Genomic DNA, 26,400 nt, shown 5'->3' on the forward strand with positions numbered 1-26,400 from the left:
CCTTTTATAGCTGACTGTGCGGTATGGGCTTTGCTCATTGTTGAAGGCCGTACGGTGACCTATAGTTGTTAATTTCTGTGTCATTTGGTCTCTTGTGGGGAGTTGTCTCATTGGCAATCATACCACATCTTCTTTTTTATATTGTGTTTACGTTTCATAACATTTAGTTGAGGCAAACTTAAGTTAGAGAACGAAAACGAAAAATTCAGCAATTTTTCCATTTGTAAAGGGACATAACTCTAGAACAGTAAAAGTGATACCACCAAAATTCGAATTTGATCTGTGTTTTGTGGTAATTAGCATTGTGCATAAGTTTCAAATTATTTGGTTGAGGCAAACTAAAGTAAGAGAACGGAAATGCATTTGTATCACAATGAAATTTATTATTAATTTAGTATTCAACCAAAAACCAACAAAAGGTTTTAAATAAAAATGCATTATAACTTGGTACTTGGTAGAACTTTAAACTGCTTTAGGATTATTGGATATTTGACCTCCCTATTATTATTGATACAGTAAAATATCAGCAGCAAGTCACAATATGAAACTTTTTCTCAAGTGAGAGTAGTGAATGAGCTCAAAAAGGCTTTATATTGTGTCAAGCAACTGATACTATACAATATCAATATGATAAAAATCTGATAATCCAATTATTGAATTGTATTTGTGTGTTTTTTATGAAAGAAACAATACTTTTTCTTTGTTTTCACAGGAAAATTAACAGGGACTTTATAATTTTGGGTCAAACTTATCAATGTCAGGTCAAACATTATGATGTCTGTGATCAGCCTGGGTCAACGTTATTAAGGCCAGGTAAAGCATATTTGACAAAAGAGTTGTGATATGCAATTTTATGAAGAGTACAGGCAAAGAGATGAGTCGTGACTGATATACTTGTTATAAAATTACAAATGTTCAATTTCATAATTTTGATAAAAAAAGCTGTGATATGCAATTTTATGAAGAGTACAGGCAAAGGGATGAGTCGTGACTGATATACTTGATATAGATTTACAAATGTTCAATTAAATAATTTTAATTCAATAATCATTAAAAATAAATTATCACAAGTAAGCACAATTAAATAACAATATAAGTTTTCCATATAAAATAAATCCCTCACAAATAATCCATGTTATTGAAATAAAGTTGAAATTCATTTCAAAACAGTTAAAATACCAACAGAAAAATAATTCAACTGCTGTAAGAATTTGTCTTTAGGTTTATTTGTTTGTTTGAAGTATACTGAATTGATATAATTGATATCTTATAGCAATACATGCATATACTAAAAAATCTTCCTAATTTTAAAAAATCTCACTACAGTAGTTAGGGATATTTTGAAGAAGTTAGCTGATGTGTCAACTTTGCCATTCACTCAGAAACTCAATGTATTATTATAGTCCTCTTTGTGATTGAAAGGCTAAGTTAAGATATCAATAAACTTTGAAGAAGAAAAAAACCTTTCACACGGATTAAAAAATTTCATCAAGACTTGCAGAACTATTTCACACATAGGAATTCATACTTCTGACATCATGCAATGGGTTTATACACATATTATATCATGTAAACTTTTTGGTTTCCATGATGCCAACCAATGAAATAAGACTTAACATACAACTTTTGAATAATAAATAAATATTCATATATCACTAGGTAGGAAAAGGTAATTCCAAATAACGGATACAAAATTGTGGAAATTAAATTTACAATAAATACTTATACATTTGTGTTTACAGCAAAAGCACTAATGTGTGTAGTAAATACATAGAATGAAAGTGACTTATTTGTTATTTGAATGGCATTTCTTTTATTTCTTTTCATTCAAAATCTACCTGGTAATATTACTTTTATAGGTATCTATATGTTCCATGATTTGACCGGCTGACAATGACAACATTTTACAACAAGAAGTAAATACAGTTATCATATTGAACTTATAACCCACCTTACAATCGGTCGATCTTTAACACACTGTTATTTGTACACTATCATATAAGTAATAATAAGTAAATATACAAGAGATATGTGATTATCAATACTTTTAGAGACAGTTTCTATAAATATTACTTTAAGAGGTGAAAAAAAATCATACTTAAGTATTAAAAAGCAAAAAACCCAATTATAAACATATATCAATTCTCGTGAATTTAATAACCTCACTTAAAAAATCATATATATCACTTGAGCGGGACTTGCTTAATATACCGGTACTATAGAATTTCATGTTTGACCCCAATGATATAAAATTAGGTTTCCTGCTGAACAAATAATTCCTATATCTAATGCACACTTTATGGTACAAACTTGTAAGTCAGATAAAGTTCTAGATTCTCTTGAAATATACATTTCAAAGTAAAGGATACAAATATTCAATTTGATGTCACAAAGTACATACAGTCTTGTATGAAATAGGTGTCAATCAAACAATTTAGTTTATTACAAATAATATAAGTCTGGGAATAAAAAGTATCATCATCATTATATCTAACACAAACAACAAATAGATTCTTGAAGTTAGACTTCATAAATATCACAGTATATTTTGCTTGAAATATTCAAGTCTTTGACCACATAATGGAGAGTTTTCTATCCAAAGGGCTGTACTATAAAACCAATTGTATGCCTGAAAGTATAGTAGCAGAAAGTAACGGATCAGATAATAATTCAAATGGAATGGAACAATCCCTCATTTAAGTCAATGGAAACCAAGGAATTTGTTTTTCCCAATTTATATACACTTAAGTTCTCCTGATGAAAACAGTTTAAGACTACTGTTTTACTGGCTACTTTCTGAATGGAATTATTGGTCCACCATTTATGAAATGATAGACATGCCCACTTTATTGCAAAACATGCCCATGTTATTGCAAAAACATCCCCATGTTATTGCACAGTGTGTCTGGAATTCATTTGGCCAACAGATGATCAATCTGGAAAATACAAAAATCGTTAATAGCATGTTAATAACCATTAAAGATTCAAATAATCATGAGCCTGGCAAAATTTAATTATTTGCTTATGAATTGCCTGGCACTTTTAAGATACCAGTTTATAAAATCCTGAATCATATCTGGTAGCTTTTAAAAATCTACATGGGGGATTTTAAGCACAAGAAGAACTAAAGCATTTAATACATGGCAAAAGTGTTTTAGTCGCATATCCTACGGTTGTGAATCACTAAAAATTTGCTTAAATGTCATTTTCATTTCTTTACATGTTTATGTTTTGAGGTTTTGGTTTATGTAATTGAGGATTTAAAAGGTCAGATCAACATCGATCTCTCAAGAGGGGAAATCCCTCATAAAGTGGGAAGTTTGCAGGTCTGCTTCATTAGGAAATATTAACTGTTTTTTTCTATGGAAGGATAGGGTTTATGCATCATGTATTGTTTTCTGCAAAACTGAAGGAGGATGGAAGTTATGAGGAAGCATGATAGCCCTTAAACATAACTGTCAGTTACTGCTTTATAGGAGACTTACATATTTCTTTCTTCTCATTTAAACTTAATATATTTACCTGCATCTTGTACATTTCTTTAACATCATTTAAGTCTAATCTCAATTCATCAGCCTCCTCTACCTTTTCTCCATACATCTGTAATATGGCATTATACCTTTGGTTCAGTTCCTGAAATAAAGAAAGAAGTGTTATAGCTCCTCATACATCTGTAACAAGCATTATTCCATATTGGTATTATTTAAGTAGATTTTGAATAAAACAGCTTATTCACCTGAAAGAAAGTATTTAAGTGATATTCACAGCATTGAACTTTGCATGCTTTTACATGTATAATTATGGTATAATGTTTGATGTACAATTGGTTTTGGTAAATAATTGTCATCAAATACATTGTATTCTTGATGCCATCCTTAAAAAAAGCTCAATATTTTGGATAGCATTGTTGTAAGATTGGTAGGCTATAACCAAGAGAATCGTGTGACCACCATCGTACATAATATGATTTTTTTTTGTAATATTCATGATACACAAGTTTTTCTTTCCCAAAATTTTCTTTCTTTCTGGGGAAACATGAAGAGTATCTTCATCAGTCAGTGGGACACAAGTTAAAATTTCAAGAGCACTAACATAATGCAACAATAATATGTGTCTACAGGATACCATGCCTCATCCTCACTATCGCATTTCTATGTACAGTGAACTGCAAAATCTGCTTAGAAACCCTAATTTGGCATATGTTTTAAAAAGTCCACATCATAATGAACCTGTGTACTAAGCTTTGTGTTGATGTCCCCACAATTCATGGCAATCTACCTTTACACAAAACTTTAAACTGATATAAAGTGGAAATTATTTCAAGGGAGTTATTATTTTAAGGGGGTACCTAACACTTTGACTAAAATAGATTTGGCTCGTTTAAATTTCATAAAATTTTGACAAAATATTTACTATGATCTGTTGACAAAAATATAAAAATATAAAGAAATTTATACTACACGATTTACAGGAATAATCTAATTGCACTAATTCATTGAGAAGCTTGATTTCTCTTTACTAATAGTGATTAAAATTTTCATCTGATTTTTTAAAGAGTTAACTCCTTTAGGTGTTCTGTACCCCTTAAATTAAGGAAGTTATCTCCCTCATGCATAGCTCTAATTCCTTGTCCCATTTGGCTTCACTTTAAGTGCTTTTTGTATCCTGCTCTACAACGTTTGTATTAGATTTTAGATTTTCAAATTTTTTGGCTTCAAGCATCACCGAAGAGACATTGTCAAAATGTACATCTGGTCAGTAAATTTGGTACCGTTAATGTTATCATAATTATATTATGATATACACACAGATCTAAAAGCATACATGTAATGTCCCCTAATATTGTAGGTAGTGCATAAAATATTTTTTAAATCTGCTTCCAAAAGATTAGTGAATAATCAATATTGGATTTAACCTGTGCATTCTATTCTTAGTTTTGATGACAACATTTGTTTATCAGCAGGACAACTAAAAACAATTTAACTGTAACTTTACCTTAAATTGGTCCTGTAAATGTGGTAACTCTTGGACTTTCTCTTCTAGTGCTTCATTTTGATTGGTTAAATTAACAAGTTCTCTTGCCATGGACTCTCTTGTTCTTTCTAGTTGCTGAATATCACTCTGTAAAATATAAATCAAATATTCTCAAATGACATTGAATTTTGAAAATGGTAACTTTTCTAAAAACTATGAAAAATCAAATAAAAAATCCCCATCAATATTGATTTTGCATCATACTTTCATTTTATTGTCTTTAAACTTCATTCACACTCACAAGTAAAGCAAAATTATGGTTAACTATGGCAGATATAAGACTTGCAACAAAAGACAACACAAAGTTCTTGTTAAAGTAAATTAAGATACAGATTTGTATTTCTTAATATAAAACAAATCCTCAATATTTATCCTTACTATTGGTGTTAATTCTGTTTTCTATTTCCCTTATATATATTTTTAGTCAAACATTTACTCAGTTGCTTATTTCAATGGATTTTGTTTAGACTTCTTCATTTTTACCCACTTATACATGTTATACTTAACCAGCTGATACTAAATCATGCTGTTCTACACTCTATATGTAGAGGTTCTACTAACTAGAGGCTCAGCTATTTCTCGCTCTCTCTCTGAGTATCAGTTAATCTAAATCTCCTTCTCACTTCTATCTGAGCTATTTATCCCTAATAAAGTTTCAGATGACACTAATTTTTCTACTTGTTTGAAGCAAAGCTATTTCTGCATCTTTGCAAAATTTCTACAGACTTCAAACTGACATACTTCTATCTCCCTAAGTTACTGTTAATACAAAATTTGATGCTGGTTTGAAGCTTAGCTTTTTCTGCCTCTCTGAGGTGCAGCTGAGACAAGAATTTGTACTCACTTGTAACTGAGCTATTTCTCCTTCTCTGAGTTTCAGTTGAGACTGTAGATTTTCTAGTAGGTTAGCAGCACCACTTTGTCTTAAGCTGTCATACAAACTGGTTTTTGGTGTGCCTAATATGAAGTGTTTATCTATATCATCCTACAGAAATAGAAAATAAACAAATTGTATGACAGAAACATCAGACCATAAACCTTATACTTACAAAATACTGATTGTTTAGTTCTTTTACCTTTTGATATATTATATTCAGATTACAAAAAAAATGTTGCTTCCAGATTAGCAACTCAACATGATCAAGCTGCAGACCAAATATTAAATCATTCCTTTCAACAAGAGCCGAGAAAACTTTGAAGACAATTATTGATAAAAGATTACTTTTGGACAGAGTCCAGAGGTTACTAGACCTGCTTTCACCTTCAGCAATGCAGGTGAAAATGCATATTTTGACAACTTTTTTCATCTTTGTTGACTATGGTTAAGATAATAAACATTGTAAGTGTATCTGATTTCTCCTAAGTATTTTCAGATAGCAGAAAACATAAGACAAGCAAATGATAGAATAAAGCAACTCACAATGATTCAATGACTTAGACAACAACAAACATATTGCAGAAGTATAAAATACAAACCTCTGTGAAGGAAGTCAACATAACATTGGGTGTCTCTGTCATACTACTAACACTTTCTGCTCTAGATATAGACACAGGGGAATGTGTAGAGGATCTAGACTGAGGTCTCTGTAGATCTCTTTCCTGTTAAAAAGTATATAAACATGTTTCAATTAATAAGATAATACCTTTTAAACTACAGCAAACAGACTTAACTTTTATAAAATTTTGCTTTAGGTAATAACATAAATAATACCAATTGTTCTGCACCAGATGTGCATTTCGAAAATAAATGTCTCTTCAGTGATGCTCCAGGTCAAAATATTTGAAAATCCAAATTTTATTAAAAAATATAAAGAGCATATAAACCGAAATGGACAAAAAGTATAGCCAAAGATGGGCAAGGAATCAGAGCTTTGCATGAGGGAGATATATTCCTTAATCTAAAATAATTTTCTAAACTTTGCAACAGCAATTTTTAATAACATTATATCCGTATTTTCATGCCAGTACTAGATTGCAATATACTCGATTATATCTTGTTTGGCATGTAGATTAATTGCCGTAAATTTCTTTCCTTTTAATTGCATCTTGATGAAAAATAACAAAAAGTCTGCAATAAGTTATCTGCATTTTTTGTACCAAAATATATTTTTATGTTTTATTTCATAATGATATGCAAATTTGCCCCTTATTTAGCATAATGATTTATTCATACCAATTGAGTTATCTGCTCTTGGGCTAAATAGAACTTTTTCTTTTCCTGTTCACATTTGGTTTTCTCCATGTCAAGCTGTGTTTCTAAAAATACCTGAAATCATACAATTTTGATAAAATATTTGATGAAATTCCATTTTCTATAAAATTAAAATGATATAGGAAAATGTTGTCTATTTGCTAATAAAACAAGTTTCCAATTTTAATTTCTGATTTGGAAAAGTTTTGCTTTTAAACCCAATGGTAATTTCTCTTACCTTCTCCTTTCTGATTTCAGCCATGTCACGAGATGCGTGTTGTCTGAAAGCCTCTAGCTGTGCAGCTTCACTGAAATACATTAACAATCCTTTAAATTTTTTCATGGATGAAAATTGAATATATTGTCTTTGACACCTTTGAATTCAACAGCATAACCAATTGTTAAAAAAAAATGAAAAAGTAAAAAAATTAGTGACAATTTTGCCAGGGGCTTGGAATAGTGCTTAAATTTGTTCCAAATTTCTGATCTTTTCTGTCTATAACCTCACATTGTTCATATGCACAAAAGCATTCATTTTTCAACAGTCTTTAAAACTATTTGTCTCAATGTATATATTGCTAGATGTTAAATGGCTGCAATGATGATTATTTCACTTGGCAAGATAATGTTATATATAGGCAACAGATGGGTCGAAAGAAAAGACTGACAATATATAACAAAACTTTAAACAAAAAACAGTGAGTTGTTCCTAGCAGGTAAACAATCTTGTGATGTCATATAATGGTACAAAAAATGAAACCTATTTATGAGCATCTGTTACAAATTCTGATATGGTTTTGATTGTAACTGCAAAAATCTAGAAGTGATGTCTTAATTAAATGAAGGTTGAAATCTTTTTTAAATGTTGAATAAACCAGTTTACAATGTATATTACCTGTTCTTGGCATCTTCCAGGACTTGTACTTTAGATTTCAGAAATACATACCTATTCTTGGCATCTTCAAGGACTTGTACTTTAGATTTCAGAAATACATACTTATTCTTGGCATCTTCCAGGACTTGTACTTTAGATTTCAGAAATACATACCTATTCTTGGCATCTTCCAGGACTTGTACTTTAGATTTCAGAAATACATACCTATTCTTGGCATCTTCCAGGACTTGTACTTTAGATTTCAGAAATACATACCTATTCTTGGCATCTTCCAGGACTTGTACTTTAGATTTCAGAAATACATACCTATTCTTGGCATCTTCAAGGACTTGTACTTTAGATTTCAGAAAAACATACCTATTCTTGGCATCTTCAAGGACTTGTACTTTAGATTTCAGAAATACATACCTATTCTTGGCATCTTCCAGGACTTGTACTTTAGATTTCAGAAATACATACCTATTCTTGGCATCTTCAAGGACTTGTACTTTAGATTTTAGAATTTCTTGCTGAGCATTCAATTGAGATTTATCTTGTCTTAAATGACTGTTCTGAGATTCGAGGGTGGCAACCTGGGTATTTATATCCATAAGTTTCTCACTAGCAGATCTCTCTCGTTCTGTCATCATGGCTAATTGTGTTTGAGCTTCATCTGTCAATACAAAATATATTCCATTATCACATAGAAAATTAATATGCTTGTTGAAGTAATAACAATAAATATTAAGGCAAGCAGTAAATTACTTTAAACAGAGGTTTGGTAAGTTTTTAAGGCATGAGGTAAAATAGGATATAGAATTATCAAAAACATTCTATCTGATTGGCAATTATACATAATCTTCTTATTTTCATATTAGTAGGCAGACAGAATGACTTCAATAATAAATAAACGGAGAATGTGTCCATGGGACAAAGATGATGCCCCTACTAGTGCCTGCTTATATCAATCAAGGATGAAATCAATCTTGCATTTAACGTTATAAAAGATAAAGCTGAGTTTTTTGGTAATAAGCATTGTGAATAAGTTTCATAACATTTGGTTGAGGCAAACTTAAGTAAGAGAACAGAAACGAAAACTTCAGCAATTTTTCCATTTGTAAAGGGACATAACTCTAGAACGGTAAAAGTGACACCACCAAAATTCAAATTGATCTGGATTTGGGGATAATAAGCATTGTGTATAAGTTTCATAACATTTGGTTGAAGCAAACTAAAGTTAGAGAACAGAAACTAATTTTGGGACGTATGTCTGTACGTACAGACGGACAAGGGTAACACTTAATACCCCCTCTGCTTCAGCGGGGGCATAAAACTAGAGGCTCTCAAGAACCTGTGTCGCTCACCTGTATTTACTGATGCTTTGGAAATCATGTAAAATAAGGTTAAAATCATAATTAATAGTATTAGATATTAGATATTATAATGATATCTAAGATAATAACAAAAAACTGCAAAATTTTTGTAAAATTACTAACTCAGGGGCAGCAACCCAACAACGGGTTGTCGGACTCGTCTGAAAATTTCAGGGCAGATAAATCTAAATCTAATGAACATTTTTGCCACCAGTCAGATTTGCTCTAAATGCTTTAGTTTCAGAGATATAAACCAAAAACTGCATTTTACCCCTATGTTCTATTTTTAACCAAGTCGGCCATGATGGTTGGAAGGCGGGGTCATCGGACAAATTTTTTTAACTAGATACCCTAATAATGATTATGGCCAAGTATGATTAAATTTGTCTCAGTAGTTTCAGAGAAGAAGATTTTTGTAAAAGATTACAAAAATTTACAAAAAATTGTTAAAAATTGACTATTAAGGGCAATAACTCCTAAAGGGGTCGACTGACAATTTTGGTCATTACAACTTATTTGTAGATCTTACTTTGCTGAACATTATTGCTATCTATAATAATATTCAAGATAATAACCAAAAACTGCAAAATTTCCTTAAAATTACCAATTCAGGGGCAGCAACCCAACAACAGATTGTCAGATTTGTCTGAAAATTTCAGGGCAGATAGATCTTGACCTGATAATCAGTTTTACCCTTGTCAGATTTACTCTAAATGCTTTGGTTTCAGAGATATAAGCCAAATTCTACATTTTACCCCTATGTTTTATTTTTAGCCATGGCGGCCATCTTGGTTGGTTGGCAGGGTCATCGGACACATTTTTAAAACTAGATACCCTAATGATGATTGTGGCCAAGTTTGGTTAAATTTGGCCCAGTGGTTTCAGAGGAGAAGATTTTTGTAAAAAGCTAACGACAACGGACGACGCCGATGACGACGACAAACGACGGACGACGGACGCCAAGTGATGAGAAAAGCTCACTTGGCCCTTTGGGCCAGGTGAGCTAAAAATATCCAGTTCTGTGTTCAGTTCTGATTTATGGATAAACAGTTATCTTGTAAGTTTAGAATTTAATTTTACGATATTTTTCACTACTGGGATTCTTTCCCACATTTTTTTTTGTATGAGAATCAGTACAGATTAAAACTTACATAATCTATCAGAGAGATTTTTCTCCACTTTTTCCCAGGATGCTGATTGTTGTGCAAATGTTGACTGTAGGTTTTCTATCTGTCTTAACAATGGACGGGTAGCTAAAATTAAAGGAAAAGCTAGTTCAAAAAGTAATACTGTATCGTAATATAAATACAAAAGAATTATAAGAGTATGGGATCTTGAATCATAACCACCATTATTCAGACAAACGTTTTTTTTACTGAAAGTTATATCATTGTATATCATTAACACTTCTTCATTGATGCCCTAACATTCACAAAGTAGACTTAGGAGGTAGAGCCACATATTGGTGATAAATGAATTGCATGAAAACTAACAGTACAACAAATAACAAATATTTCTTCATACACAAATCTTATCAGAAAAGTATGCATTTAAGTTTTTCATTTAAATTACAGAAGTATAATATGTACATACAGAGACCACCCGATATTAGAGAGTCCAAAAGTTAGTAAAAAGTTAATATTGGACTAACACTGAACATACCTGAAGTAACATTTTGGTTGGACGAATACTGAACTAACCTGAAGTAATGTTTTGATTGGACAAACACTGAACTTACCTGAAGTAATGTTTTGATTGGATGAACACTGAACTTACCTGCAGTAATCTTTTGATTGGATGACCACTGAACTTACCTGAAGTAATGTTTTGATTGGATGACCACTGAACTTACCTGAAGTAACATTTTGATAGGACTAACACTGAACTTACCTGAAGTAACATTTTGGTTGGACGAACACTGAACTTACCTGAAGTAATGTTTTGATTGGACAAACACTGAACTTACCTGAAGTAATGTTTTGATTGGATGAACACTGAACTTACCTGCAGTAATGTTTTGATTGGATGACCACTGAACTTACCTGAAGTACCATTTTGATTGGATGACCACTGAACTTACCTGCAGTAATCTTTTGACTGGATGACCACTGAACTTACCTGAAGTAACATTTTGATTGGATGACCACTGAACTTACCTGAAGTAACATTTTGACTTAAATCTTGATTTCTAGCTTCATCCTCTTGTAGTTGCTGTAAAACAACACATAAAAAATATAAACGATACGAACAAATCTGGCTTACTCTGTAAATCATTTATATTAACTTACAAAATCAATGAAGATGAGAAAGTATTAAGGACTCCTTGATAAAAATCTAAAGTTTAATTAATTACTTACCACCTGTAAATCAGATATTTCTTGTCGAAGCATGTCCTCTCTACGATTATGTTCTTTTTCCATACGTTGCATACTCAGTCGTAAATCTTCTATCTGAATTCAAACAGATTGAATTAGCTTTAAAAATTATTTGGCACATCAAAAATGTAACGAAATGTGATCATAATTCTTTTTAAGAAATGATTATACTGTGTATTCAGGAATTTCCAAATTCTTTGGTTTTTGTTTCTCATGAAAAGTAAAGAAATGCAACATTCAACTGTGGAAGGATAATTTAATGTATAATAACTTGAAGAAAACATGAAATTGCTGTCCAAAGTTTTCAGTTTCAGGACTACCGGTAGGTTTTTTGCTAAATTTTTTGTTTAGGCATGAAATAACTTTTTCTTTGTAGCAGCCAGTGTTGATAAATCAATGCTATAATGAGATTTGCTTTCCAGATAATTATCTTGTTCTGAAACAGCATATACATTTGTACCTGTATGATTAATGTTTCTCTTTCCTGTTTAAAGTTTACTTGTTCTCTCTCTAATGTGGCCTTCAGTTCTTCCCGTATTTGCATTCCCTGACTTAGAGCAGCAGCCTGGGCCTGGTTATCTAAGGCAGCTTTAGATTTATTCAGCTCTGCTATCTCTCTACAATAATTTATAAACATTGACGTATCTGTATAATGAGGAGGGACAAGTATAATACTAGATACATATAGTATAAAAGGACTAAGGTTTCAATGAGAGAAATGTAATAAGCTTCAAAGCCAAACTACAAGTTATCATACAGGAACTCGTCTATTTCCATATTTAAATAAATTCCAATATTTGACATGAAATTCAAAGTATATAGCTTTATATAAAAATATAAAAACTTTAATTAAAGCTTATTCTTTAATTCCTGAAAGGTACTTATACTGTAAGGCTGACTGAAGTTATCATAAAGAAGCCATTAATAATAGTTCCAGACAGCCTGATTGGCAGATTAAGTTTCAGTTCAATGCCTTCCCCATTTTTTTACCCAGAGAAGGTTAAAAAGATATGGCTATGCATCATATACTAGTAACACCTACCCTCTCCTACTAATCAATTCTTTCATGGGTCATGTACTAATAGAATTTAAATGAATTATAATATCCAAACTCACAGCAAACAAGTTTATCTTTTTGAAACCCAATTTTGCTATTTTGAGACAAATGAAGACCATAACTCTCCAACAATATTTTTTGTTGTAAAATTATAAGGTCATACTCAAGGGCAAACTTAAATCGTTCAGAAGCAGTTTCATTTATTTTTGATAGAAAAAAATTAAATTTTGGAGGAAGAGGAGGACAAAACAAAATAATTTATTGAGACTCTAAGGATCTGGTGTGATTCACATGCTTAGAAGGCACACATTTGAACTAGAGGCCCCGAGGGAATTGTATCTCTCACTTGGTTTTATAAAAAGTTATAACTGTGTACAAAATATGTAAAACTATATTCTCCAGAGGAATGCCACATCAGTGAATATAATTTATTAACTGACTATTTACTATTCAGACAATGTTTGGTTCAGATTGACAAAGTTATTTTAAAGTATGTAGTGTACTTTAGTATAATGTATGATTGTTGTTCAATTGTTTTTATTATACAAAACATTGCTAAATTTCATTTAAGGAAACAACATCCTTTTCAGCTAAAATAATGAAGATAACATACTTGTATGAGTTATCTAAAGCTGCTTGTAGTCCTCTGACCCTCTCTCCTGCATCTGACTCTATACTCTGTAAAATGTCAAACATCATATTAAGAAATGATATAACCAAAATTATCATATTATTCAAGGCATTAAAATTAAAAGTTATGCTTGAAAAAAGTATAATTCAATCTAATATAGAATCTATTCATATTAAGAAAATGCAGTACTCTCTACTAATATTTTATTTAGCATCTAACAGTAAAACACTTCACTTGAATATAAACAAAACTTGAAATCTCGTTTTTTTTCTTCAGAAAAGCAAATTAATAGCTTCTATTATACAAACATTCTTCCACATAAAATAAATACAAAGTTAGATAGCTTAAAGGAATTCGATTTACATTAATAAAATAGTGGTTGATTTGTAACAATACTCATTTACTTCTTATTCATTTACCCTTACCCTTAATTTGGTGAGTTCTCTTTCTTGTTTCTGTACAGCAGTATTCAGTTGGTTAATAGCCTCTGCAATAAAATTCATAGATTTAAAAATAAGGAGATGTGGTATGATTGCCAATGAGACAACTATTCACCAAAGTTCAAAATGAAGTGGATGTAAGCAATTATAGGCAACCGTACGGCCCTCAACAATGAGAAAAACACATACAATATAGTCGGCTATAAAAGGCCCTGACATGTAAAATATGAAACAATTCAATTGAGAAAACTAACAGCCTAATTTATAACAAAACAAATTACGCAAAACAAATATGACCAACATTAACCAACAACAACCACTGAACTACAGGCACATATAGAATGTGGCGGGGTTAAACATGTTTTGAGTTTTGAACTGAAATCTTTTTGGTAAAAACATCAATGTTCAATGTATATTACAGAAATAAATGTTATTTGAAACTTTAACACTCTTCCATTTTTTGTAATTAAAAAAATCTATTACTAACTATTCAACTTAACAGATACTGGAAGCAAGTCTACCAAAACACAAGGTTATTTTGGAAAACGCATGCACTTGAAGGGAACTTTATTTGAATTAAAGTGATAAATGATTCATCAATTGATTCTATCTTCAAAGAAAACTGAATTTCAAAGATCAAAATTGGAAATGAAACACTATTTTGTTTATTAAAATGTAACAAGAAAAAAACAGAAGATTTTTTGTTTGTTTGAGAGTTATTACATTTTAAATTTCAATTCAATTGTTAATAAATATTTTACTCAAATTACATTCTTTTAAAACTCCAATATTTAACAGATGAATCACCTGTTTGTTTCTTTTCCATTTCTTCTTTACTATCCAGACATGTTTTTAAATGCTCAATTTCTGTAGTCTGGTCATCTATCTTCTTTCTGTAAAAAAAACAAAGTTACAAGAAAATTAATATAATTGTCTTCAAATCAGTTCAAATGATATGTTTATATATCATTTCAACAAGGTTTCGATTGGGTTTAACATACCAGCCTGTCTAAAATGTAAAGGTTTCATTTTTCAGAAATTGACACATATTCATATAAATATCTCATTATAAATCAACCAATCCTTCCCCATACCCCAATAAAAAAGTCTTCTGTTCATCTATAGACTAAATTCCATAATAAAACTTTAACTTCATATCCAAAGAACAACAGAAAAAGTGCAAGACCGAAATCTCAATCTAAATAAATACATAAATTGTTACCTGTATCCAGTAACTAGTGAATCTGTTTCTTTTTCTTTTGCTCTCAGTTTCTTTATGATTGTATTACCCTGTAATTGTTGTTTAGACAATTTCTCCCCTGTAATGTAAATAAAGACAAATAAAGCATGCAACAGAACAATTCCATGCTATCACAAAAACTTGAAATTCACTGAGAACTCCACCAACTCTGATGAAAACCCTGCTATCAAAAATTCCTATATCATTAAAAATAAAATAAATCATTTTCAGATACTGACTTGAGGCTTAATAACATTTTCTTATATGAACGATAATATCCATGAAAACTATGATTTTGTGATGACATTTGGAACGGAATGCATCTTCTGTTTAAGGATTTCCTTTTCTTGATCCCCTGGAATTAATTAACTATTTGTTGTGTGCGTATTTTGTTTTCATTTGTAGGTAAAGTGAAGAACTATTAAGTGTGAAAGTGGACAAATATTAGACCAACGAAAGTTCAATTAAAGAGAATAAATATATGTTACCTTCTTGCATTAATTCTGTAACAATTTGTTCTTTCTCCTTGAAAAAGTTTTCTTGTTTTATCAATCTGAAATTAAATAATGTCATAAGTGAATCTTACAAATAATTTTATCATAAGTAAATTTAATGTAATAAAAGAGAATTTATGACATGCATGTTTTGTGTTAATGTGTTGCTGTTCCAATGACACTTACCCATCATCTCCATTTTATATAATTTTGATTCAAAACACTCTTGTTTCAATTATTTGTCACTTTTAACAACATATATTTGTTAATTTCATGAATTAAAAACATTAATTGACTACATATTATTATAGAGAATCCTTTCTGCTATCAAAATCAAGGTATTTATGCCATTTCAGTTAGATAAGTTTAAATCTCAAAATAACATGACTTGATAGGAAACTCCTGAAGAATAAGGTCTGACAGAAGATAAATAATAGGGTTCATATACATTGTATGACCAACTAATTATACAACGAAACAATTACTTTTTCTGAAAATCTGCCTGCATCTCTTCAAACTGCTTCTTTATTGCTTCTTTTTCCTGTTGAGAGATAAATAATAGAAATAATGATTTCTGTTAAAATATGCAGCACTGCCATAAAATTATTAGAGGTCTATTAGTAACTGTAACGAGTAATAAATTGAGTACTAAATAGTGTTTTCTTATTTGGAAAGGACATGAAAATTCATCATATCTAGAGGCTCTAAAGAGCCTGTGTCGCCCATCTAGGTCTATGTGCATCTTTAACAATGGACACTTTCCAACATTGTGGACTAGAATAGAATTCATGACAAAAATCTTTTTTTTTATGATCTTGTATTGCTTATCATTTTTTTTTTTCAGTTTCTCCCAATCTTCTCCTATTTAAAGTTTTTTCTATCTATTATAGTGTTCAAATAAATGGGCAAACATGAAAAATAAAAACAGGTAAAATTCATCATTTAAGGGCAAAAACTCCTGTAATAAGTTATCTGACAGTTTTACTGAAAATGGACAGTAAGTTGATCTCTACATTTTGAACATTTTTGTCCTTGTCAGATTTTCTCTATTTCAAGTGGTTTTCAAGGTAATAGACAAAACTTGCATTTTATCCCTATGTTTTATTTTTAGCAATGTCGGCCATGTTGGTTGATAGGTTTGGTCATCAGACACATTCTTAAAACTAAATACGCTAATGACGATTGTGGCCAAGTCCGGTTAAATTTGGCCCAGTAGTTTCAGAGGAGAAGATTTTTGTAAAAGTTAAAGACAACGACGGAAGCCGAACGCCAAGTGATGAGAAAAGCTCACTTGGACAAGGTGAGCTTTAAAGTGCATACATCAACTATTTGAATGAAAACTAAATTCCCCAACATGCAAGTAAATTACTTCATCTTGTAGTAAATGTAACAATACTAACCCTAATGGCCTGTTGACAAAGCCTCTCCGATTCAGACAATCTTTTAGTGAACTCGTGCGTCACTTGTTCTACATCCTCCATTTCAACTGTTCGTGTTTCTTCAACCTGATGTAACTGACTGTAACAATAACAAAAACTTTCCTTTAATTTAACATGGTATTGTTTTAGTTTTTGATCTGGGTGAATTCCGCGATGAAATATAAATGTTTTTACCACAATGTTCCCATCCAATCAGATGTAACAATACCACGCTCCTCCTTATGGAGACATTTATAAAGCACCAGTAAAATGAAATGGACTGCAGAATATTGTTATTGTATATTCAAAATGATAATAACTCTATTCTAGAAGATTGGCCTTTAGAAAATTCATGTTTCATTATCAACATATTGTATGAATAAAAGAGGGGTTTAAGTGTTGAGGAGACAACACACATGCACCAGATTGCTAAAACCAAATAGGTTAAAGCAACAAAAATAAGATTTACAAAAAACAAGAATGTCTGATATATTTTAATTGAATGCATGTTTGAAATAACAAATAAACCTGTTCTGTTGTTTTCCATTGCAAAGGAAAATATTTTAATGCATTCACTTAGTTTCAATGACAATGGATCAGTTTATTTCTAACAAAATCTAGTGCTAAGCCCTAGAATCATGAAGAAGGAGACTAACCATACCCTGATTTTTAATATGTCCGATTGTAACAACAACAGGGCATATGTTAACTTTTTTAACTTACTTGCGTAATATATTATTTGTTTCCACCAAGTCCATATTTTCTTTACTGAGGACAATAAGTTTGTCTTCTCTAGCCTGCAACACTTCAGCCATCTCTGCTAGTTTCTGTGAATGAGCAAAATTTGTATATACGCTTTGAGATTACTACAAATATAATAATAACTAAACATGTATACATTTCACTTCAATTCATGCTGTTCAAAGGCATTAAAATGGCTAATACATAATATAAAGCATTAGTTCTTTACTATTTTGATAAATTATTCTAACAATAACAGTTTTTTCAACAGCAAACAAAACAGAAATCCTCTGTAAACAGTAAATAAAAAATCAATAAATATCATATAGATACATACCATTTCATGTCACATGCTTTGTATACAGATATGTACAATACAATATTTTAACCACCTCAATATACATTTAGTTCCCCAATTGAAGGTCTATTGCTTTGATCAATTCTTACCAAATTAGGGGGTCCTAAAATATTGTATAAACCACCTAGCAAACTACAACATAAAATGTACTTCATGTACCATCATCATGTCAGCTATGAACATGGGCAATATAAAAATGATTATCAGGTTTTTGCATATAAGCATCATAATATGAAGGTTTTCTGCAAGTTAATGAAGAGAATAGGGTGAAAAGTTTGTGGCTGATATTTTACAATTTATGTAGATACCAATAACATGATTAAAAAAAATTGATGTCATTTAAAATTCTGGTTCTAACTTAAATAAAATGCTCCGCTGGGGTGCAGCTTGATACGACCGCAGAGGTTGAACCCTGAACAGTTGGGGCAAGTATGGACACAACATTCAAGCTTGATACAGCACTGAATTTGGATTGTAATTAAATATTTGACGCAGCATAGGTTTCTGACACAGAATGAATGTGGTCTAAGAACTTAAAAATGTTTAATTTACCTATTCAAACCATATATCATTATTATTTGCTTTTATATATAAATCAGAAATAACCAATTTAAAATGGAAAATTTTAAAGAAAAAAAGGAAAAAAAAATCCCCCCCCCCCAATTTTTTGAACCCCCTTATTATTCATCACCCCCAAACTCAATCCCAGCCTTCCCTTTGTGGTATGGTACCTTGCAGTACAATTTCAGAGAGATCCATACACTTGAACACAAGTTATTGTCTGGAAACTAGAAAAATGCTTGTTTTTTTGGCCCCTTTTTGGCCCCAAATTCCTAAACGTCTAGGGCAATTACCCCCAAACTCAAACCCAGCTTTCCCTTTGTGATATGGAACCTTGCAGTACAATTTCATAAAGATCCATACACTTACACACAAGTTATTGTCTTGAAACTAGAAAAATGCTTGTTTTTTTGCCCCTTTATGGCCCTTAATTCCTAAAATTTTGAGGGAATTACCCCCAAAATCAATCCCAGCCTTCCCTTTGTAATATGGTACCTTGCAGTACAATTTCAGAGAGATCCATACACTTGAACACAAGTTATTGTCTGGAAACTAGAAAATGCTTATTTTTGGCCCCTTTTTGGCCCCTTATTCCTAAACCTTTTGGGCAAATACCCCCAAACTCAATTCCAGCTTTCCCTTTGTGATATGGAACCTTGTAGTACAATTTCATAAAGATCCATACATTTACACACAAGTTATTGTCATGAAACTAGAAAAATGCTTATTTTTTGCCCCTTTTTGGCCCCTAATTCGTAAAATTTGGAGGCAATTACCCCCAAAATCAATCCCAGCATTCCCTTTGTGATATGGAACCTTGTGGTACAATGTCAGAGAGATCCATACACTAACACACAAGTTATGTCTGGAAGTTACAAAAATGCTTATTTTTGGCCCCGTTTAACATCTGGGACCGGGATTATATTTGTTTGTGAACATCCTCCAGCAGTGTCCTATTACAAATGACTTTGAATAAAATAAATGGGGAATGAGTCCATGGGACACAGATGATGCCCCCCCCCCCCCTCCCCCCCCCTTTTGCATATAACGTTAAAAAGGGACATAACCCAAGAATTGTAAAAGTGACACTACCCAAATTTGTACTTGATCTGAGTTTTGTGGTAATAACCATTGTGTATAAGTTTTATTACATTTGGTTGAGGCAAACTATAGTTAGAGAACGAAAACGAAAAATTCAGCAATTTTTCCATTTGTAAAGGGGCATAACTCTAAAACAGTAAAAGTGATGCCACCAAAATTCAAACTTGATCTGTGTTTTGTGGTAATAAGCATTGTGTATAAGTTTCATAACATTTGGTTGAGGCAAACTAAAGTTAGATAACGGAAACGAAAAATTCAGCAATTTTCCATTTGTAAAGGGGCATAACTCTAGAATGGTAAAAGTGACGCTACCAAAATTCAAACTTGATCTGTGTTTTGTGGTAATCAGCATTGTGTATAAGTTTCATAACATTTGGTTTAGGCAAACTTAAGTTAGAGAACGGAAACCAATATTGGGACGTACGGACGTACGGACAAGGGTAAAACCTGATGTCCCCTCCGCTACGGCGGGGGCATAAAAAATGACTAAACTTCTACTCAAATTAAACTTTACTAGCTACTGAATCCATGATGATGATGGATATGAAGCAAAATTATGTCATGCTATTCACAATAAACCCAGTACATTGTAGTGATGAAATTACAATTGACATAAAATAATGACAATAAGGTTTCATTATACATGTTATAACACTCAGGCAAGATGAGTCAAAAGTCTGGTGTTAAAGTAGCCAATTGTTATACATACTTTATTCTACTGTTGTCAAATTGAACATTTTTAACTAACTGGTTACTGATATAATTTTTCGACTGATAAATTGGTTAACAAGTTTTAAAGTTAATGTTCAAAGAAATGTTTACAAATGCATGGCTAGATAATACACTTTCTTAAAGTTTATTGTGACATCCTTGCCTAGATCTTTTTGTACTGCTCATGTCTTCATGTTACTGGTATAATCAGTATATGCTTAATTTGCATTTCAATATTTTCTAATAAACTTTTTGTTTGAAATATGACCAAGCTTTGGATTTGGATGATTGACATTTTTGCATTACGTCCAAACTTATTATGCAAGTAAAATCGTAAACTTTGACTAGCTTACAATTGTTCAATGTATATTTATTTAACAAACCTGTACCCTGTAAATTATGTTTACATTAGATTTTGCTACATACTAAAAGACAAAACGTCTTTGTGCTAATCAATTATGTAAAATATCATTGTTAATCCAGTAATAAATAATAATAGTGCACAATTGATTTCATTAAGTATCACAATAATCATTATTATTTATGATTTAAGTACAGTTGATCGGAAAACCGTTGACAACACTAATATATTTATAACTCACTAGAATGAGTAAGTTTTTAAAATGAAACCTTATACTTCTCAAATAAAGATTACAATGTATGAAAAGGACAACAAATAATAAGTTTTGAAAATGTGTTTAAGGTAGATGAGGTGTCTAAATTATAATCCATAGAATTTTTTAATAATTTGCCAAAATGTAGTTTATATCATGCTTTTTTAAAAAAAATAATAAAAAGAATGGGTCACAGGGCTTATTTTCACGCTACAGGTTGTGCAAAATTGACAGACTTTGTATAGATTATGCATGCCAATTTTCTGCCATAAAACAAAAACTACACCATAGAATTTTAAGATAAAATATGATAAGATAGCTCTAATATTATGCTTTCAGATAAGAAAAAGAAAAAATGGGGTCACGGGACCCGTTTTATTGCTACATAATAAAATAGGTAAATTCCTAACACATTCTATTGTAAAGGTAACTTTATCTGAATTATCTGCCCTTATATTTGAGTTGCCTCCCCTTATGTGGCAAAGTTGGAAAAAAATGAATCAAACAAAAGTATTCTGTATTTTGTAAAATACAACCATAAATATGATAAAACATGTCATTTTCTATATTGAAATGAAAATTCTTACACATGAACTACCTACTACTCTCAAAATTTGCACATTTTCTTAAAGATCTAGACCGATTGTTTTCTGGTATTTCAAAATCCAAGATGGAGGAAGACACCCTATCTACCTTAAACAGGAAAGAGATGAGTCAAGACTACACAAAAGTCCACAGCCCTTTTTTCCACAGAAAAGTTAATCAGAAAGAAAGGCAGACTTGATCAATATACGAGTGCAAATTAAAATTAATCTGGATAGTGAAAAAAGTTCACACGTGTACAATTTTCTGAGAAATAAACAAACCCTAGGGCCATCATCCTGTCAAAATCAAATCAGAAAAATAGCCTTAAAAAAATTGGACAATTGATTTTATTACAAAACAAAAATGTGTCCATAGTACATGGATGCCCCACTCGCACTATTATTTTCTCTGTTCAGTGGACCGTGAAGTTGGGGTCAAAACTCTGATTTGGCATTAAAATTAGGAAGATTATATCATAGGAAACTTGTGTACTAAGTTTCAAGTTGATTGGACTTCGACTTCATCTTAACCAAAAACTTTAACCTGAAGCGGGACAGACGGACGGATGAACGAACAGACACATAGACAGAAAAACATAAAAATGCCCCTCTACTATCGTAGGTGGGGCATAAAAAGACAAAATGACAAACATGAGCAAAACTATAGTGGCAATTGTTTAAAAAAATTAATTGACATATATATAAAAATGTGTGTAAGAAAACAGCACAACACTGTCTACAATATAATAACAACATTATAGATTGTGATAAAAACAATGAATCCATTTTATAGAAGCCACAGGACTTATTTTAAATTCTTAATTAAGAACTGTTATTTCATAGATGATTTTAATTATCAGTCATTGCAATTGTAAATCAGTCTTAAAGCTGGCTTGAGATAGCACAAACATCTGATTATAAGACTGGAAACAGAGGGTTCCTAAAAGCTATTTTATTTTTGATTTTGACAGCACAAATTGTTAACTTTAAGCAATCCAGAAAAGCGCTTCAGGGTTTCAGAGGCATGAAGTGTATAAAGTGTTTATTTCGTTTTCAATCATCTGTTAAAGACGAAAATGTTTAATGTGTTAACTTTTATACCATTGTTACAATATATATATATATATATAGTGAAATAATGAATTATTTATGGCAACATGCAATACAGGAAAAATATCAAATTTTTATTTAAGTTCTATTTTAGATTTTCATCTTTTAGTGAACTTTGGGTATTTCTGGCTATTGTGTTGATATCCTATTCCCTAAAAAAGGAGGTTTCATAAAGTAAGAGAAGTCATTATAATACAACAAAAATGAAATAACCTTATAAAAGTGAGAGATAAAATGTGCATCTTATTTAAAAAAAAATCACACTTGATCTGTGTTTTGTGGTAATTAACATTGTGTATAAGTTTTAGAACATTTGGTTGAAGCAAACTAAAGTTAGAGAACGGTAACCAATTTTGGGACGTACGTACTTACGTTCAGACGGACAAGGGTAAAACTTAATGCCCCCTCCGCTACGGTGAGGGCATAAAAACCAACTAGATGATATGACAAGAGGCTCATGAGAGCATGATATCGCTCACCTGTAATTTCAGTTTCAGGCATTTGACATTGCTGAAAAATTTGTCATTTACACTTTCTCTCTTTCTATAATAATATTAAAGATAACACATAACCCAAAACAGCAAAATTTCCTAAAAATTAACTATTTCTGGACAGTAACCCAACAATAAGTTGTCCTATTGGTCTGAAGATTACTTGACAGGTAGATCTAAACCGGTTTAACACTTTCACCATATGTCAGTTTTGCTCTTACTGCTTTAGTTTTTGAGATGAAAGCCAAAAACTTCATTTGACCTCTATGTTCTATTTTTAGAAACTGCCACCATGTTTTTGAATGGATCAAAGCCCCAAATACAATCTATAAACTAGATACCCTAAGGAACATTCAATTAAAGTTTTTAAGTATTTGGCCAAGTAGTTTCAGAGAAGAAGATTTTTGAAAAAGTAATCAGACTTTCACAAAAAATGTAAGAAAAAAAAACGTTTTTTTAAATGCAATAACTCCTTAAGGGGTCAGTTGACTATTTTGATCATGTTGACTTATTTGTAGATCTTACTTAGTTGAACATTTATTGCCATTTATACTTTCTCTCTATCTATTATAATATTCAAAAAAATGGTAAAGTTTAACAAAAATAAACTATTTCCATCAGTAACCCAACAATGGGTTGTCGAACTTGTCTGAAAATTTCATAATAGATAGATCATGACCCATTTATTACTTTAACTCCCTTTCACTTTTGCTCTAACTGCTGTAGTTTTCGAGATATAAGCCAAAAACTGCTTTGACCCCTATGTTCTATTTTTGGCCATGGTGGCCATGTTTATTGATGGATCAAAACTTCGGATACAATTTATATACTAGATACCTTAAGGAACATTCATTTAAAGTTTTAAGGTATTTGGCCAAGTAGTTTCAGGAGAAGATTCTTGAAATAGTTTATGACGACAGACGACGATGATGACAGACGACGGACGGCGAGGGATGCCAAGTGATGGCATAAGCTCACATAGGGCCCTTTGGCCCTGGTGAGCTAATAATTAAGCCTGCTTTTGTACTAGATACACAAGCCGAACATGATTGTAATAAAATGACATTAGACCACAGGAAAAAAAAAGTCAGCATACCTTGATATACTAAGATATACTTGAAGTATCTAAAGCATAAACTTGACTGGAGTATAAGAGAAGGTAAGTGTGTAATGCCAGGGAAACAATCTTAATGTCATCACAGTGATCACTGAGGCATCACATTATAAATGTTAACATATCATTAAATATGAGGGATAATAATGCTGATGTTCTTCTAGTTCTTTAGTCAATTATTTAAAGAAGTTTGCTTTAACTGATCATATATCTAACTGAACATGAAAAAACAGTCAGTGATGCAACTAAAGGTTATTTTGTTTACTATGCACGATGAACCCTTTTATCAAACTTAGAAACGATCTGTGGTACATTATGGTTAGTTTTGTTTTGAAATTTTGTAACATTCTATGCATTTAGGCTTCTAAAACCTTGGTTCTAAAGGATGAATAATCCAGTCCATTCCTGAAACATGACCATTACATGTTTGTATTATTTCCACTGGGCTGGTACATTTGCTGGTCAATTGTCAGTCAAGGCACATGGGGGCATCATTTTCCCAGTGGCAATAACGTCTGCACTGGCATAATTTAAATGATATATTTTGACTGTTCATTTCCAGTTTTTAAAATATGCAATTGAAAAAAAAAGTGGTTTCATATTCCTTTTAAACTAGATTTTTTATTGGTTTATGCTGTTCAGTTAAAATCTTTTTCTTTTGATGACTCTAAATGTTTCAAGTATTTCAGTGTTGATGTGTTGCAAGAAATGATCCCATTGGAGTGAGCAAGATTTCTCCAAACATTTATAAAGGCTATTGCATTAACGGCCAATTCAATACGTAAATTACTGTGGATTCATTATCATTCATTGGATACCATTTTTTCATAGATTTCATTAGTACAGGGGAACCAAAAATTTAAATGTTCAACAAATTACAAATTAGGAATGTATGCAGACAGTGGCAAGTTTTTTAATATCAAATACATTTTGTTTAAAAACAAAACCTAAGGTAAAACTTCATAGAAAAGTTGGATAACAATATCCAAACTATGCAAATTCATATCTTAAATATGAAATATAATTCATTGCAAAAATGTAATAAAGATGTGCATTTAAGTTGGCAAAGATGGTGAAATTGACAAAAACACAGTAATCTTATGGACTCTCCAGTCTATGGATAAAACAAATGAACCAATAAAACAAAAATACCCTTCAACTGTAGCTACCAACTTCTATGTTCAAAGCTATATCATGAATATAAAAAAAAATAACATAACTAATCTAAATATTGAAAGATAAACATAACAGAGATGTTTGGTGTGAAAGTCGAGTAACTTCTATAATAAAGCAGATTTATAGCAAATTCAATATAAATGATGAAATAAGTTAGTAAAAGCAGTGTCTTGAACCAGGGAGTAGGTTACAGAAGTTGGAACCCCTCCTTTATTTTGTTAATGTTCTGAAGTTCTAACATTCAAAATAAGTACAGAAATACAGAACCTCTCTTTTCTTAAAAAAAAAAACAGACAAAAATCCTCAGCTCTGAACATAGAATTCCTATAAATGTAAAGTGGATAGTTATGTAAAATACTATTCACACAAAGTTTATTATAAATAGATCTTAAAAAATAAAATACATTTAATGCCAATAAAAATGTAAAGACTTTAGCAAATGGTGCCATTCAAGAGAACAAAATGCAACAATCCTTTTTCAGAGGAAAAAAATTCAAAAACTAGGATTCCTTAAGTTTTTAAAATACTGCACATTAATTTTTCCTAAAATATTGTATTAATAAAAACAAAGATCTTAGAGCCCAAAATTCATAGCTCTCCTGAAATGATAATTGCTTAGTGACCTGAAAAATATAAAAATGTAAGTACAAAATAAACTGTCCACTTTACATTAAGCAGAGTAAGCAAAAAGCAAGTGTAGCATAACCCCTGT

General features: G+C 31.2%; 1 protein-coding gene across 2 annotated transcripts in view; it reads right to left on the minus strand.

Moving 5' to 3' along the window:
* Positions 1–2,591: 2,591 nt before the first annotated feature.
* The window catches only part of LOC127708270 (TATA element modulatory factor-like), a 52,538-nt gene continuing 28,729 nt past the window's right edge, over positions 2,592–26,400 (minus strand). For both annotated transcript variants that reach the window (XM_052213115.1, XM_052213114.1), the window contains 20 exons: positions 17,851–17,954; positions 17,110–17,227; positions 16,195–16,250; positions 15,704–15,768; positions 15,198–15,294; positions 14,783–14,868; positions 13,961–14,022; positions 13,518–13,582; positions 12,308–12,464; positions 11,830–11,922; positions 11,629–11,683; positions 10,624–10,725; positions 8,580–8,772; positions 7,464–7,533; positions 7,208–7,300; positions 6,511–6,633; positions 5,879–6,019; positions 4,996–5,121; positions 3,523–3,633; positions 2,592–2,936 (listed from right to left, as the gene is read on the minus strand). In XM_052213115.1, the coding sequence (XP_052069075.1) occupies positions 2,913–2,936; positions 3,523–3,633; positions 4,996–5,121; positions 5,879–6,019; positions 6,511–6,633; positions 7,208–7,300; positions 7,464–7,533; positions 8,580–8,772; positions 10,624–10,725; positions 11,629–11,683; positions 11,830–11,922; positions 12,308–12,464; positions 13,518–13,582; positions 13,961–14,022; positions 14,783–14,868; positions 15,198–15,294; positions 15,704–15,768; positions 16,195–16,250; positions 17,110–17,227; positions 17,851–17,954 (1,941 nt within the window). In that variant the 3' untranslated portion in view covers positions 2,592–2,912. The remainder of the gene's footprint in view (positions 2,937–3,522; positions 3,634–4,995; positions 5,122–5,878; positions 6,020–6,510; positions 6,634–7,207; positions 7,301–7,463; positions 7,534–8,579; positions 8,773–10,623; positions 10,726–11,628; positions 11,684–11,829; positions 11,923–12,307; positions 12,465–13,517; positions 13,583–13,960; positions 14,023–14,782; positions 14,869–15,197; positions 15,295–15,703; positions 15,769–16,194; positions 16,251–17,109; positions 17,228–17,850; positions 17,955–26,400) is intronic.

This window comes from Mytilus californianus, unplaced genomic scaffold (genome assembly GCF_021869535.1).
Source record: "Mytilus californianus isolate M0D057914Y unplaced genomic scaffold, xbMytCali1.0.p SCAF_7, whole genome shotgun sequence".
Lineage (NCBI taxonomy): Eukaryota > Metazoa > Mollusca > Bivalvia > Mytilida > Mytilidae > Mytilus > Mytilus californianus.